The sequence below is a fragment of the Mycetomoellerius zeteki genome, unplaced genomic scaffold, assembly GCF_001594055.1.
Source record: "Mycetomoellerius zeteki isolate Tzet28-1 unplaced genomic scaffold, Tzet1.0 scaffold25, whole genome shotgun sequence".
Lineage (NCBI taxonomy): Eukaryota > Metazoa > Arthropoda > Insecta > Hymenoptera > Formicidae > Mycetomoellerius > Mycetomoellerius zeteki.
Genome location: NW_017257227.1, coordinates 2640019 through 2657652, shown reverse-complemented (window position 1 = coordinate 2657652; position 17634 = coordinate 2640019). Strand labels below are relative to the sequence as shown.

At 32.9% G+C, this 17634-nt stretch overlaps 3 protein-coding genes across 4 annotated transcripts; 2 read left to right on the top strand and 1 right to left on the bottom strand.

The window, feature by feature from the left end:
- Nucleotides 1-2235: 2235 nt before the first annotated feature.
- armi (probable RNA helicase armitage) lies at nucleotides 2236-7957 on the top strand. Its single transcript, XM_018449882.1, has 7 exons — nucleotides 2236-2310; nucleotides 3376-4239; nucleotides 4327-5203; nucleotides 5583-6439; nucleotides 6610-7179; nucleotides 7257-7502; nucleotides 7588-7957. Exons 2-7 carry the CDS (start codon nucleotides 3406-3408, stop codon nucleotides 7912-7914), a joined length of 3711 nt encoding a protein of 1236 aa, XP_018305384.1. The 5' UTR covers nucleotides 2236-2310; nucleotides 3376-3405; the 3' UTR covers nucleotides 7915-7957.
- An 82-nt stretch (nucleotides 7958-8039) lies between these two features.
- Nucleotides 8040-11969, bottom strand: eIF3e (eukaryotic translation initiation factor 3 subunit E). 2 transcript variants are annotated; one of them, XM_018449636.1, is made up of 9 exons: nucleotides 11768-11969; nucleotides 11577-11693; nucleotides 11031-11192; nucleotides 10798-10920; nucleotides 10476-10708; nucleotides 10048-10165; nucleotides 9582-9793; nucleotides 9170-9433; nucleotides 8040-8747 (listed from the first exon to the last, which is right to left on the bottom strand). In XM_018449636.1, exons 1-8 carry the CDS (start codon nucleotides 11855-11857, stop codon nucleotides 9175-9177), a joined length of 1314 nt encoding a protein of 437 aa, XP_018305138.1. In that variant the 5' UTR covers nucleotides 11858-11969; the 3' UTR covers nucleotides 8040-8747; nucleotides 9170-9174. The 2 variants fall into 2 exon arrangements, with proteins under 2 accessions (XP_018305138.1, XP_018305137.1); XM_018449635.1 differs by having other exon boundaries at nucleotides 8176-8747; nucleotides 9196-9433.
- Nucleotides 11970-12262: 293 nt separating this feature from the next.
- Nucleotides 12263-14700, top strand: LOC108723737 (zinc finger CCCH domain-containing protein 15 homolog). Its single transcript, XM_018449677.1, has 7 exons — nucleotides 12263-12444; nucleotides 12600-12807; nucleotides 12894-13132; nucleotides 13233-13436; nucleotides 13559-13733; nucleotides 13870-14064; nucleotides 14327-14700. Exons 1-7 carry the CDS (start codon nucleotides 12376-12378, stop codon nucleotides 14434-14436), a joined length of 1200 nt encoding a protein of 399 aa, XP_018305179.1. The 5' UTR covers nucleotides 12263-12375; the 3' UTR covers nucleotides 14437-14700.
- Nucleotides 14701-17634: the final 2934 nt, after the last annotated feature.

Genomic DNA, 17634 nt, shown 5'->3' with positions numbered 1-17634 from the left:
AATAAAAATATTCTTTCAAGGCGCTCACTAGATTAAATCAAACAACACTCTCAATAAGCCTTTATGAGCCAATACTAGATTTTAATGTGAAAATTAAAATTACATGGATGTACAATATAGTACACTACACAAGTATACGTTTCGACCTTTGGGAATAATATAAAACTTACGTTTTGACCAGTATCAGGTCATTCTCAATGTTGAATCTTATTTATCTAACATTGAACATGGCCTAGATTACGTATTTGTTGAACAGCTTAAGATAGGATTTATTCATTATGTTAACGAATTTTATAATTTCTAATTTTTATATTACAATATTTATTTTTTGTCAACATTAAAAATGACCTGATACTGGTTGAAACGTATGTTTTATATTATTGTTTATTTTCTTATGTAAATAGAAAATTTATATTAAATGATTTGTTTTAGGCTCGTAGCCCTTCTTTGTTACATTATTTAATAATAATAAATAATAATAATCATAATACTCAAATAGCACAATTGATCCATTTGAACTCGAAAAGAATTCATTTTCTTGACTTCTTTATGAATTAGCGTAATTTGTTCGAAACGAACTTAAAAAAAATTCCTTTCCGACAATTAACAAAGGACTCCATAAAAGTATTTCTTACATTAATCAACTATAAGTCGACCGGCACCTCGCGAGGGTCACGCGATGGAGTAGTAACCCGTATTCAAGATTAGTCCCGCACTATTAGAAATAGAGCTCCGCGAAACCATCCATGGGGTGGAAGAAGATAGGTGAGACAACTTGAGGGATGCCTAGTAGGACCAAATTTAGGATCCAAATTTGATTTAGTTTGATTGGCCGTTGTGTGACAACCAAAATTTAGGACCCAAATTTGGCTAGCTGATTGCTCTGAATTGTGCCGTTATGCGCGTTGTCTCACCTGTCTTCTTCCACCATGGAACCATCCAGCATCTCCTCACTCGAATTAGAATAGAGCGAGCTCCAAAAAGGGCTTCTACTCTGGTATCGGATCGTTCTACGTGTTAAAATTGTACCTTTACGTTTCACTTTTTTTGTTAACTTATTGGACATTGATACCTTAATAAAAAAAATGGGGAAAAAAAACATTAACCATTCAGAAGTTGACTATCCGGTAATCAATTTTGATTAGCTGGATTAATAATAATCGATTGTTTTCAATTTTGCTGACTATTAGGCTGTGTTCCAAAATTGACTGCCAGTACTGAAAATCTATAGTGCACGTAATGTAAACTGTAGTATTTTCAGTGCTGGCAGTAAATTTGGAACACAGCCTTGGTCGACTCTTGACTTCTCTAGTCAATTTTTAGTCGACTTCGTGTTGTTTAAATCCTTCCGATTCCAGAAAGAGCATAAAAGGAATAGCTTTAGCACTCCATTAGAATAATTATTTCAAAGTTATTTCGATTTCATTGCGAAGTCATTTAGACTAAGTAAAGAAAAGGGTACCTTTTGAATCCGAAAAAGAACTCACAATTGGTGATATGAAAGTGAACTCTTTTGAGACCCTTAGGAATACTTTTAGAACAGAAATGGGATAGAAAAAGAATTCATTTCGTAAATCGGGAATGAAAGAAAGAATTCTTTTTGGATTCTCTGTGCTATCTGGGTAGTTCATCATAGATAATAAAATAATAATAAATAATAATCATAATAATTAATCATATATATTGCTGGAGATTTTTATATAATCAATCTTCTCTTCAATTGACTTAAATCGTTCGTTGTTAAAATAAAACAACTGAGACAATTTTATGCTAAAAAGTTAATGAAAAATTTAATTATATTGCTGGAAAGAGTGGAGAGCGATATAATTCGGGCTCTTAAAAACGGGTTATGAGGGTGAAATTTACCCTCATCACCCATTTTTCACCAATCACGTTCGGTGTTAAAACGCCTGTGTTTATGTGGGGATCTAGGCTTGTGATGCCGTGGTCCCAGGTTCCGAAACATTTAAGTTTTAGATAAAAGTTAGGTTAGGTATCTAATATTTAACATTGTGCCGTGTGTGATGGGGTTGTTGTAGGACTCGCGAACCGAATTATGAATTCGTCTACCCTGTCGACGAGCACTTTAGGGCACTCGACGGGGCAAAGAACGCCAGAATCCCAGGATTCGGAGCTGACCTCAAGCGCGACTCAAACATCTAAGATCCTGAATCAGATGAAATCTGAATTACAAGAGCAAAAGCAGCGCAAACGATTTCTCAAAGAACTTCACACAAAACGCGTACAATCCTTGCGAAAAGAACTGGACTATCTCAAAGCGACAGAGTGGAGATATCAGTCTATAGATCGGTAAATATCGTGTTTCTTCTGTTTCTATTATCTTTAATTCTTCTTCGTTGCTTGATGACTTTGCTTTTTTCCTATATACATTTCTATATTATTTAGATAGAAAGTACTTAGGATGCTTTTCAACAGGACATAATACAACATAACATTTTATCTTTATTTGACAGCAAACAACAAGAATATAATGATTTCCTGTGCGAGGGATATTTCACTCTCGAGTCAAACAATCATCGTTGCTCGACTCTCGCTGACTCGCTCCTTATTTTCATTGACTTCTACTGATTCCTCGCACTGGCTACGTTTACATCGTACGCTTAGTCCATGACCTATAGGATAGGTGTCTTTATTTAATCTACGGGATAAACAAGGATATGTAAACGTATCTTTGCTATTTGCGTTCGTTGATTCGCGCTGACTTCGTGCTGACTTAACGTTTTTTAAACGCACCGACTCGCTAAGACTGGCACTGTAACTCAAGAGTGAAATGCCCTTCGTTCCTGTGTTATGTGGTGTCTATTAGCAAATTCAATTTATATAATAATTTCATCAAAATCGACGAACAGGACACAATTCTGGAGTATTACCAATATTACAAATAATTAAGTATATATTATAGTCAATAATGATATTGTTACATTATTTAACAGAGAATATGTATATATTATTTTATTGTAAAGTTATGCCAATGCATTAGATACTAAAGCTTTGACTGCATTCTGTTATTCATTGCGAGTACTAAATATATAAATTTACTTAGGGTGCTATTTTATTTGTGTGTTTTGGTCGTATGACAAAAAACTCACAAATGAGATAGCAACCCTATACTATAGATTTTCAGTAATTACAGTGAATAATGGAATACAGCCTTTAAATTGGAGTAATCCAGTACAAATGACCAAATTTATCACATGCCTTTCGCTGGAAAGTATCCCTAGACCATGTTCACTTGATGCTCGCAATGTTCTTGAAATCATTTCATCTTTGTTATTTATCAAATATTAAACAAAGATAAATGATGAGTATTATGCTTATTTTAAATATATTTTAAACTTTCTTTTGTGTCCATAGGTACTTAGATAGGAGCCAGAGGAATTAAAGATGTTGTCGTTAATGTATAATGGGATTCAATATGCTATGAGCTATGTGTATCCAAAGAAGACTGCAAAGGATACAGACGAAGAGATAAATGAAGTTATATCTCGCATAGAGCTTGCAAATGAGACTAACACGGATAGAACTGAAAAGAAAGAAGAAGCACTGAATGAAGAAGGATGTTACTACAAGACCGGAAGTATTACCGAGATCTTTACAGATTACATCCTCATAGATGATTCCTATACATACGAAAAAATTGATGATTCGACTAATAATCTCAAAGTAGGTGACAAGATTCACTACTTGCTATATCTACGGAATCCAAATGCAAAGCCAAAAGTACGAAAAATTATCTGTGTAATAGATGACAGTTGGAATAATGAAAACATCAACGTGAAAAACGATGTACATACTTATATGACATCAAGGAACATAGTTGCCAAAGTGACAAAACGCGAAGGTCGAATCGCCATTGTCGAGCCAAATAATATTCGCGTTGACTTGAGCAAAGTGCGATCCGAATTCATTCCCCTAATTGGCGATTGGTTAATGTTAGACTGTTTAGTTGAATTGAGCAACGAATCTGAAGATTGGATGGGCGAAATCTTGGAGATTAATGAAATCAAACCATTGCGATCTCAACTAAATTGTGGTGTGATATCAAAGTACAATCCAGAGAACAAGGTGGGAGTAATTAATAAGGATATAATTTTTTATAAGCGCTTGTGTGGTATGGGTTACATTCCACACGTTGGTGACAAAGTAGTGACTGAAAGCATAGAAAGTGATCAAGGACAGTACAAGTGGAGATCGTTGACTGTAACTCCATTAATACAGGCAAGTTTTTAGTTATTGCATGTTACGATATTTATTATATAATAAATTGCTAAATATTTATCTTGTTTTTTTTTATTCTCATTTTAGGCTCCAAATAAATTCATTAAACCAACGACAAGCAATATTCCTTCCGTATTAGATACCGAATTATTAAAAAACAAATATGGTATTGTTATAGACGACGAATTAAAATTCAATTTGGGCATAGGAGAAGAGGGTACTCTGGAGGTTTCGATACGAAATAACGCCAGTTATGCTCATTTATTGCAAAACGGCTCCTTTGTGCCACAGAAGACTCCGTCTCAGTTGTCACTAGTGTCACCGATAAATACAAGGATTAGCACAGTGGTAAATCCTTCAGAAAGTGTTACTTATACATTCAAATGCAAAGCACTATTTGTTGGTACGTCCGAGGAACAATTTATTTTTAATTTTAAAGACTTCAAGATAACTAGAGTGTTTCATATAAATATCAATACAAAGAACATTTCACAAAAGTTCAATTCCGCATCTATTCAACAAAAGAAGGAAAAAATTAATTTACCTGACTTGAATGAGTTAATTGAAACTACATGTATCCCTGGGGTAAGACCATCTAAACCACCTGCATTTATCAAAATACGCAATGGAATCTTCAAAATACCGCGATACATTTGGAATATGGTCTTCGATATTATGCAGAATAAACTATCACAGACGGAACGCGAAATTGTTATCGGAGATCAGATACCTTGTCTTCAAAGAGATCTTTCCTTTGAGACATATAAGAACCGCTTTCACATTTTATTGTATCTGGAAGAAATAGCTCTAATATTGTGTTTACAAACATATGACATGAAAAGTGCGATTTTGCGACGATGCGGTGATTATCTTACGCTTGAAGTGCCAGGATTAGCAGAAAAGCGACCTTCCCTTATGATTGGTGATAAAGTTATAGTATCTTTTCAGTGGAATAACTTTAAAGGTAATATTTATAAGAAGTTTTTATATTATATTCATACGTAGTCACTACGAAAAATTTACAATACATAATATTTATTAAAAGTTTAGCAATATATGATACTTATTGAAAGGAGCGGATAAATATTTATGACTACTTGAGGAAGAAAAAAAAAAAGCCATAATCTTGTGCGCTGCACACTCGCGAAGAAATATTTAATGCCACAATATCTCTGCTTTTTCCAATAAAAATCATGTACTGCTAAACTTTTATAGTTACCTAAACATATGCATATTGTTGAAAGATAAAAATGTTTTAAAATTAATTTCGGGGTATATCGAAATATTAGTAATTATATATATATTTATATACATATATATAATTCTGATTTGTTTTGTAATAGAAAACTCAAAATACGAGGGCTTCATTCACAAAGTTAAAAGCACGGAGATCTTTTTGAAATTTAACCAAAAGTTTCATTATGAATACAGTGGCGAGGATTGTCAAGTGTCATTTAAAATCTCGTCTGCTTCTTTGCAACGTTGTCACAATGCTGTTAATTTAGCTCTCAATCGTCTTGGACCTGATTTTCTATTTCCTACTCAAGTAGTGCAAAAAGAGCCACAGTTCTATTTAGAAGAATATGAGAACGAAGAAAAACCCATTGATATGCGAGTTCGTCACAATGAATCTATTTCTTCTAACAGTTCCAGTTCCTCTATCACTTCTGTCAGTGATACCTCTAATAATACTGTTAAAAGATCTCCAAGGATATCAGTAGCGGAAAGACTTACCAATATTAAATCAGTTGAATCGTCATTCAAAAAAACAACGTCATGTACTAGAACGAAAATGAATCCGAATTTTGAAATGAATTTGACAAAATGTGCCAACGATGGTAAAACTAACAACGCCACAATTTCAAGAACGCCAAATGAATCGATCACTCAAATTAATGATGAACTAAAACCATATATTATTCAAATAAAGAAACGAAAATTAAATTGGTTCAATAAAAAACTAAATTATTATCAAAAAGAAGCTGTGAGAAACATAATATTGGGATTGGCGCGTCCACTACCCTATGTTATATTTGGCCCGCCTGGAACAGGAAAAACAGTGACTATATGCGAGACAATCTTACAAATTTTGACCATAATTCCCGAAAGCAGACTGCTCGTAGCAACACCGTCGAACAGCTCGGCAAACTTAATAACGGAACGCTTGTTGGACAGTAACATACTTAAACCAGGCGATTTGGTATGTTCTCGTTTTCTACTGATTTCTTGATTATTATACTAGAATTTATGATTTATTATCAAATCAGACAAAATCTTTAACATAATTTCATATATTAAAAAGGATTAGATTATAAATTATTAAATAGTTTCATTTTCTCTGTATTTGTTCATTGTATGTATATGCCGTAGGTTCGACTGATAGCTTACCATTGCTTGAATAGTAATATTATACCTGAGGAACTGTTACCTTACTGTGCTACAGCTAAATTAGCTGAGGAAGGAACAGATAATCAGTTCTATCATCATAAGAACGGAGTGAAATTGAACTGCACCATGTCCGTACTGGGTCGTCATAGAATTACTATTGGCACGTGCAACATGTTGGGAATATTGCACAACATGGGTTTTCCCCGTGGTCATTTTTCGCACATTTTAGTCGATGAGGCGGGTCAAGCGACTGAGCCAGAGATCATGATTCCCTTGAATTTCATTCATTCTAATCACGGTCAAGTGATACTCGCGGGCGATCCAATGCAACTTGGGCCTGTCGTGCAAAGCCAACTGGCGTCGTTTTTCGGATTAGGTGTATCGTTCTTATCGAGACTTTTACAGCAATTTCCTTACCAGAGAGACCCTGAGGGATTCGAGACCTTGTATGATCCCAGACTCGTTACAAAACTTGTAATGAACTATCGGAGCTTACCAGAAATACTGCATTTATCAAACACGCTATTTTATGAATCGGAATTACAGCCGCAAGTATGTATAACTATTGCTATTATGTCGAATTCTAATTTCTGTAAGTCAATTATAATTTGTTTGTTTGCTATATTTAGTTGTCGTCTAAGAATAGTGAGGAAGCTAAACTATTGGAAATGATGAGAGCAGAGCTACCCAAGAAAGAGGGATCACCACCAGCCATAATCTTTCATGGGGTTAATGGTGAGAACTACCAAGATTCCGAGAGTCCAAGCTGGTATAATCCCGAAGAAGCTGCACAAGTATATCTCTATTTGTTGAAGTTGTATAAATATGGACTTGAACCGGATGATATAGGAATTATAACTCCTTATTATAAACAGGTATACATGAGTATTTTAAGTAAAATTCTATCATTTGTTAGCTAAATTTTTTTCTTCCTTTTCTATGAAAACCATTTTTTTCAAGGTGATGCAAATTCGAGATCTGCTGTTGGAGTTACATCTTAAGTTACCAAAAATCAGTACTGTGGAAGGATTTCAAGGTCAAGAAAGAAAAGTAATTATTATTTCGGCTGTTAGATCGTGCAACACTTTAGTTGATGATGACGTCAAGCATTCCCTAGGCTTTATTGCTTCGCCCAATAGACTCAACGTCGCAATTACTCGTGCTCGTGCTCTACTTATTATCCTAGGAAATCCGAAATTACTCGTTTTAGATCCGTATTGGAGGAGCATTCTAACATATTGTACTGATTGCGGTGGATATACGGGATGTAACTTTTTACTTTCGTAACAGATCTTCAAAACGCATCAAAATAATATCTCGTAACATTGTGTAAGAATCGTAATATATATGCTTAAATAATATTTAAGACATATTTATTATAATTATAACTAGTTATGCTTATAAATAGTTATAATTCTATATTTCAAGTTAGTACGCTGTTATTACAATCGAACTGCCAATTTCAAAATTCTATAACTAATAAAATTATATAACAGCCCTTTCTAGAGTCCTTGAATAAAATATTTTTATTTTTTGATACTCTCTATTAACTATTCTATAAAAGACAGGATACTCGATAGGATAATTTATGACTTCTAGTTTTAAATTAAAAATGTGATGTGTATATGAGGATAGGATATACCCCTAAAAATTTGTCAGACGTAGCAAAATTTTTGAAGTTTTAAGCCGTTAAACTTATTGTGCCGTAGCACTGATTGTGAACTAAATCAAAGATGATTTTATCATATTGCAAAACAAATATAATCGTAATTAACAAATCATTGTTTTTGAAATATAATCAAATACCTATTTACTTAAATATACCTAAAATAACGAGAAATGACAATGTCCGGAAACGGTAGTATACAATAAATAAATGCGATGTTTTCTCTTATAAAATGTTATTGGTTGTTCATTATTTGTTATAGTATAGTTTGACAATTCCAAGATACTGACAGCGAATAAAAATAAGTACATCTGATTCATGATGTCACTTATGAAGTATTTCTTTACATTTGGAAGCCTGATTATTGTTAATAATCGGAGGTGGAATATCTCTTTTGGGCACTACTCCTCCACGTTGCATCGAGTTGTCAGAAATCCAAGTTCCACGAGTGATACTGAAACAAAAGTGAATTGTTTTTAAAATTTATATGCAAGAAAAATACATTTTAAAATGTCACACTTTGTAATGGTTACATGTAATGGTAAAAAGCAATATGAAAAGAAACAAAACATTTCAGTTTTAGTGTGATTGGCAAGAATAACAAATTCCACAAATGTGAGTGTGTATGGACAAACATCAAAATAATATATTAGAAGTACAAAAATTAAAGAATATATAAGACATACAAAAAATCTAATTAGATATTAAATATAACTAGACACATAAATAAATTATTGTATACCATTACATACTTAACATTAATTTATAATATGCATAACTTTACTTCACTTTTACTTTTCTCATGTCTACTGCAATGTTTTTTGCGTTAAATGAACCAAATGATATACGCGCAATACGATTGTGAATGATACTGACCTCTGTTAGTTCCACACTATACTTACTGGGTCTTGATTCTTCGCTTTTAGTTTTCTCTCAATTAGATTCTCTAATGCCTCGCTTCGTACACTCAATGTTTCAATCTTCTCAACCAATTGTTGATATGGAGACGCCGGCTGTCCACCCATCACTACATGTCCCAACTTGCTGTCGATTTTAGCATCTAAACGTGCATTACGAATTAAGTTCACAATCCAGCATTCCGCAACATCCGCCTTCATATTTAGTTTCTCCGCAAGCATTCTATGAATATAAAAATTAAAAATAAATATATGTATGTATACGTGTGTGTGTAATATGATTCTGAAGTATGCATAATTAATATATAACTAATAAAAAAATAATTAATCAAATCTTGTTTTTATAACCATGATGCAAAAAAATTACATACTGGATACTAATACATTGATGAATTCTGCAGAATGTTTCGAAAATCATCAACCGTGCATTTTCCACAAATTCATTCAGTAGAGCGATTAGAAAGAAATCGTTAAAGACGACAGTCTGGCACTCTTGCAACTTCTGCCGAGCTCCATCAAAGTCAAAATTAACATACAAATGTTCCAAAAATTCTGTGATGGGATCTCGATAGGTATAAGATTCCTACATACATAAAAATAACATTTAAAAAAATATATATATAAAACATTTCAATAATACAATATAAAAAATATCAGTTCCTTCTTATTATAAATTTCTCAACAAATTTAAACTATTATTCTTTTTTAGCAAAAGTTTAATTATGAATATTCTCCTTTTTTAAGATATTTTATTCTCTTAAATTAGATATATTATCTACACTTAAAAAATTTGCACGAATTTTTATGTCTTATAAAACAATGATTTCAAAATCTGACCTGTTGTATTACTTTTACGAGATCCTTCAGAATAGACCGCCTAGAACGATTGACAATAACTGCTGCAGCCAAGTAACGAAGTATATGCGGACACATTGTTTGAATAGCATTTAAATAACTGCAAAAATGTATTAGAAAGGTTACAATTTTATAATTTTCATAAATATCATTAACATTATACCTTAATTTTTATTGTTCTTTTTAATGGTTTATAATTAAATAAAGACTGATAATATTCTATAGATATCCTATAGATAAAAATAAATGCAAAAAAATTTTTTAAATTGTGAAACAATTTCTACTAAATATAGTAATGTGTATAAATAGCATTCATACATTTAGTGAATTTTTAAGACTGAGGTATCCTGGACATCTCACACGCGAGTATATGAAAAAAGTTAAATACTTTCTTAATAAATTATACATACTGTGGCCGATAGAGGAACATCTCAATAATGAGATCTCTTCCCTTTACATGATTAAAGAACACAAATAAACTCCAATGAATGAGCCATGTGCGTTGCTGTAATACTTGCAACGAATTGCCAATAACATTACTGTCGATATATTCTCGCAATTTGTTCACGTCCTCCAACGCCGTTTCCCAATTTTGTACAAGAATCTCTGATGCCAATTTTCCCCATAAAACATTTAAATAGTTCTAGAAATTACATATACAAATATTAAAATAAATAATTTCATAAAACATATTGTACTTAATTTTTGTAATTAAAAAAATTGTGGCACTACCTTATCAGTAGGGGGCATAATCAGCATATAGAAGTATAAATATGATGTAGAAACAGAATAATTACCACACTCATAGCGATACTTTGCCAGCTTCACAAAGCTGTCCATCATTTCTACCCTAAACTGTAAACGCAAGACTAAATCAATACAAATTTTTCATATTTGTAATATCTTATTAGAATACTTAAATAAAAAATTTCATTATCTAACATAATAATAACTGTTCTACCTACATCTGATTCTTGAGTAAGATAATTATTAAGCGCTTTGGAATCACGCATGTTTTCCATTTTCTTCATAACTTCCTCGTTATTCATAAGAGCAAGCACTACTGAAACATTATTTTGAAGTACGCCAAGCTCTTGTAATACATCAGCACGTCTGGATTTTATCTCCTGCAACATTGCTACGTTAATTTATAATTTAACCCTTAAATAAAATCATTATTTTCTTCACTACAACTGTTCATATCTGGATTGATTTTCATTTTACAAATATAAAAAAAGTGATTTTTATTACATAATTAAATAATTCTTACATATATTTTAACATCTTTAGAAAGTATTTATAAGATTAATTAAAAAAAGAAAAGACTAAAGACCATTATATAGCCAAATGCACCTAATATTTTAAAAAAGAAACGTAGAACATGAATGATCCATTACGTGTACTAAGGAATAAACACAATCTGGATATGTAACAGGGAATTGAATCTCCATGATGATCAATTCTTTTGCAATCACATAACAGTGACACACACGTTACACGGTGAAACGCACCTCTGGTACTTCCACATTGGGATAAAGCTGCTTCCTGATGTCGATGGTGTAGTCAATCATATTCGTCTTGCTGAGAATGTCGAGTTTCGCATGTAACAGCTCATCCTCGTCGTAAATCTGCAACGCACCACATGTGACATAACCAAAACGCAAATGCCACGACGTCGCGACGCCCGGCTATTGCTCCATACCTGTTTCGCAGACAGGAATTCCAGCAGAGGAAACACCAAGTGGCGGTCCAAATATTGACCTATGCGAGACGTTAAATCGAATTTCGCCATTGTGGCGTCTTCGGTTTAACGTCAATCAATTCGTAAATGCCAAACCTGACTCCGTACGATCACCTCACCGTAATCGCGCCTGATCACGCCGAATGAAAGGGCATCTCGCACAACGTGGCGCTGTGAAGTTAGCAACAATTCATAAGCAATCTCGGTAGGTTTGCCATTCACCCATGCAAAAACGAAAAGTCACTGGAAGAAGAAAACGATTAATTTGACAATCAAAAGCTATGTAGTAAAAAAAACATCTTATTTAGGTAATCCTTTTTTTTAATTTGATATCATTCTTAATATTAACAATTAATTATATAAATAATAATTATAATATAATTAATTTTGTTTGTTTATTAAATTTCGTCGCGCAAAGGTTGTCACTTTGATTCAAAATAACGTGATGATGCAGTTGATTTCAGTACAGTACATTCGGAAGTAAGCGAAGGTGTAGTAGTTATCGTTAAAATTTTTCGGACAGTTTTAGGCATCATCTGTCACCAAGGTGAAGTACTCGAGTTGACAGAATGCCCCCGAAAAAGGCGCCGGCGCCGAGTAAAAAAGCGGATCAAAAGAAAAAGGAAAAAGTTATCGAGGTAGGGGACACCTTTTGAGTCTAACCAAAAACTTTGAAATTCCACATGTTTTTTAGATAAATATATGAAACTAATAAATTTATATTAGTTATATTTTTTAACATGTACTTTATCAAAGTTTGATTTATCTGAAATCTGAACTTTTCTCTTTTAAGGACAAAACGTTTGGTATAAAAAACAAGAAGGGTGCCAAGCAACAGAAGTTTATTCAGCAAGTTGAAAAGCAAGTGAAATCTGGTGGCGTAAATCCTCGCAAAGTCGAGGATCCCAATGCTAAAAAGTTGGAAAAGGAGAAGAAGCTAAAGGAGCAAAAGGAATTGGCTCTTATTTTTAAACCTGTTCAAACGCAAAAGATTGATAAAGGTACTGAATACATTGACAATAATAGAAAGCTATCAAATATCAAACAGATCTTTAAGTAAAAAAATACAACAAAATAATTTTTATAGGCATAGATCCCAAGTCTGTCGTGTGTGCATTTTTTAAGCAAGGACAATGTACAAAAGGAGAGAGGTGTAAATTTTCGCATGATTTGAGTATTGAACGGAAAGCTGAAAAACGATCTTTATATTGTGATATGAGAGATGATGATAAGGAGGAGGATACAATGGATAAGTGGGACGAGGATAAGCTAAAAGAAGTTGTGGAAAAGAAACATGGCAGTGGCAGTCGTCCAACTACTGATATTGTAAGCTGTACAAATAGCATTATAATAATTTAACTGTAGGAAATCATTTGAGTGTGTTCAATTTATGAAAATATGAAACAAGATATCCCTTTTTTACTAGATATGCAGACACTTCTTAGAAGCAGTAGAGAAATCGAAATATGGTTGGTTTTGGGAATGTCCGTCTGGTCAAAAATGTATCTATAGGCATGCTTTACCTCCTGGATTTGTCTTGAAAAAAGATAAGAAAAAGGAAGACAAGAAGGATGAGATTTCTTTAGAAGATCTAATAGAAACAGAAAGAGCCAATTTAGGACCTAATCAGGTATGAATATACTGTCAATGAAATATGTAAAACTCTTAGAGGAAAGAAATAAATTTTACATAAAGAATATAGTACAGTATACTAAGATTATATATTTCTTATATAATAAAAATTTTCAACAGACTAAGATAACACTAGAAACATTTTTGGCTTGGAAGAAGAGAAAGTTGAAAGAGAAACAGGAACAAGCAATCAAGGATGAAGAGAAGAAACGAAGTGACTATAAGGCTGGTCGCCAAGTCGGTATATCAGGAAGAGAAATGTTTTACTTTAATCCAGATCTTGCAGCAGGAGATGGTAAATTCTCGTTACAGCTCATTAAAATTTCGCTAACATAGAATTTATTATTTTGCTTAATTATTATTGCTTAATTATTTAATACTATTTAATACTAACTTAATTACTATTTAATACCAACGTTATTTAAATGTAGGTATCGACGAAGGAGATGAAGCAATATCTAGTTATGTTCGTGAAGAAGATGAGTCTGAAGATATACAATATAGGGAACTCGATACAGACCGCCTTGCTTTTGAAGCTAGCGAAATCGATACTAACGGTATCACGGTGGCGACTGAAGATCGGTTAAAGGCCAGCAATACTACTGATAACAATGAAGATACTACAGGTTGCAATTATATCAATTAACATTAATATGTTCGGTGATATAATTCGCTGGCAAAATACTTTAAGCTAAGAAGCATACAAATCATAAATGATTTGTTATTTTAAACTTATATAAAATGAATTATGTACAGTCATTAAATATGTCTGTGTGTAAACGACATTTCTGAATGCTAGAATTTACATTTTTATTAGACACAGGCAATAAACATATTTATTATTATACTATATTATTTGTTATAATTAATATTTAATTTCTATTGCAGCAACTATGGATGAGGGTGCTATTGCTGTAGCCATTAATGAAAATCTTTTCGTGGAAGAAGACCTAGAAGGCTTGGAAGAAGAATTGGGGGACCTGGACTTGGAGGAGTAAGCCAGATGTCCCCGATCGTGTCTCCTCACTATCCCTCTTCCCTCTGTTTTATTCTTTAAATACGTATCACTCGGATAATCATTAAACTTCAGTGTGATGCACTGTATATTGTATATATTGTATTGTGTTTACATACTGTATTTGTGTATTCGAACATGTATACAGAAAGCTGACATTGCGCAAAGTGATACGTCAGAACTCAATACCGTCTCCATCTCCACCGATTAAAATCAAGTCTTTTTATAATGTCAAGTTTATCTAATTACCTACGAATATATATCAGGATATTTAGTGTTACACATTAAATAATGTATATTATTTTTGTAATATCATATGATGACATTTGTGTCCGATATACAATATCATACGAAAACTGTTCTGATCTCTTTTATTAAAATTTTTTAGCCGTCACATAAAAAGAACGAAATATGCAATCTAGTCAACAAGTTGTCCAGATATAAATATATCAATAAAATAATAGAAATATAGAAAGATATCAAAATCCTGATAATACGATATATTCTATGATAATTCAAATATACTTTTATGGAAATATTTTTACGAAACTATTTTTTTTTTATTTTCACAGCAGAAGCTGTAGAGCTTCAAAACAATTTCCTTATATGTGGTGATATACCATTTATAAACAACGCTATAATCCTATTTGAAAATACCGAGAAAAAACAGATTTTAAAATTGACTGTATCAATTAATTAAATTCCATAATTTTGTATCATTGTTTAACTCGATTTTATTGTCAATATGTCAAGGAATTTTATAGAATATATAATAAAATTATAACTAATTTATTAATATATTTATGTGAATTACATCATTATATTTTTGATAAGGGCTTATTATAAAAAAATAGTTTAAAAATATTAATTGAAGTTTATTTTTTACATTTCGAAAAAAACATGAACACATTACATTCATTAATTTTCTATCCTATGATTATCCTGTAATAGAGAATGGATTGAAATGGATTAAAATGTTCAGAAATACACATTTGCGAACGTTAAAATGAATCCTTTTCAATCCGGAATGCATTTTTATTCATTTACAGGAATTGCATTAAGTACATTTTTATGCCAATTTCTTGACATAAAAGCTTTCAATTTAAAAATAATATGTTTTTTTTCTGTGCGTCATGAATACTGCTCGATTCAAAATTCTGGAAAAGAAATGTAGTTTTTTAATCAAATTGCATCTAATTGAATCCAATTAAATCCGATCGAATTTGGATTGAATCAAATTAAATAAAAAAAAAGTTTCAATCAAATTTAATCCATTCTCATTTGTTGTGGTCACCGCAGCATTCGTCGCGGCTCACCGAATACACTGAAATCTTAAATGTAATTATGCAATGTATAAGATGTTACATTATTACAAGTATGCATACATGTGCAGCATTTATATACATAATAAAAAATCATGAATATTATATCAAAATTATGTTAATAATCGTAAATTTGTATCAATTGTCGATAATATCATCGTACTGTAATTATCCACGGACCCTATTGATAGTGACATCGACGAGATACTATTAAAAACCGACATCCTTAAGGAGCAATTTCATGAGCAAGTTATTTGTCGCGCGCGTCACGCGTCATTTTAGAAGTAACTAGACTTGGAATATGTCGATTTTCTCATAGTTTTCCATTATCAAAATATTCCATTATCAATATAAAGCAACAATTCACTTCTTAGTACTTTCCGCGATTTTTCAAAACATGCGACAAAACACAAGACGCTTTTGCAGTTGGATAAATTCAACTGCATACGCGTCAAACGTGACAATGCTAGAAGTCACTAGAATTTAGTTATTTCTGAAGTGACGCGACGCGCGCGACAAATGACGCGCCCATGAAATTGCACCTTTACGGGAATTCACGTTCTTGTTAATATTGAAGTAAGAGTAAAAAACTGATAATATCATACTAATTTTATGATTTATTAGTTTAGTAGACGTATTTATCGGTGTATATCATCGACAATTATCAACATATAAGCATATATGTAATACTACTCTATATTATCAGAGAGGAACCTGAGAGCGGCCATCCCGGCCTTTTTCCTGTAACGCTTTTAATGGCTCCTGCACACAGAACGCGGCAACGTTTGCCGCACGGTGGAAGTTGGTGCGATAGCCAATCAACGTTTCGCTTGCTCGGAAATAATAGATATATAATTTCCACCGCGCGACAAAAGTTGAACTCAATCCAACTTTTGCCGCGCAGCGGAAGTAGTATTACATTATTTCTTCCTATGATAAGTTGGTTGTAGAAATAAATTTTACCCCTACAACCGGCTTTTCACCAATCAGATCTTAGTGTCAAAGCGCTGTTTCCCGTATGAGAATTCGGGTTAAGAACATAGAATTATTAGTTAAGGGTAGAATCCATAGACGGTGTTCAAAATTCGAGATGGTCTTATGCCCGTGTCACACTACGCATTGGAGACTGAGGATTACGAATTGAGGATTAGAATTCAGTCAATTAGAACGAAACGGATTAAAATTAAAATTACCTGATTGGTCGAATTCTAATCCTTAATTCGCAATCCTCAATCTCCAATGCGTAGTGTGACACGGGCATTAAGCTAGTGCATGAACGGACTATGGCCGGAATCCATAGTCCATTCTTAATCTCAAGCAAGGGGCGGAATCCATAAACGTTGCTCAAGATTCGAGATCTTAAGCTAGCGCTTGAACCAATCAGAGAACCGTATTAGTATCTTAAGATATTGCTTGAGAATAAAGCGGGGAGCACAGACTTTTGCATAACGCATAACATGTAATGCATAAGAAATTCAATCAATCAGAATTCTTTATTTCATGGAAAGGAAGGAAACGGTTCGTTTCCTTCCTTTCCATGAAATAAAGAATTCTGATTGATTGAATTTCTTATGCATTACATGTTATGCGTTATGCAAAAGTCTGTGCTCCCCGCTTAAGACCGGACTATGGATTCCGGCTAAGGTCTTAAGATGCTAATACGGCTCTCTGATTGGTTCATGCAACAGCTTGAGACCATCTCGAATCTTGAGCAACGTCTATGGATTCCGCCATATGGATTCTGGCCTTAGTGCGACCATAGTATATACAGTAGCGCAACTCTCCTGATTTTATGTTGGCAAAAATGGAGTGCGCATGCGCGAAATCAGTAAGTTCCCCAGTAACTCCATCTAAACTTC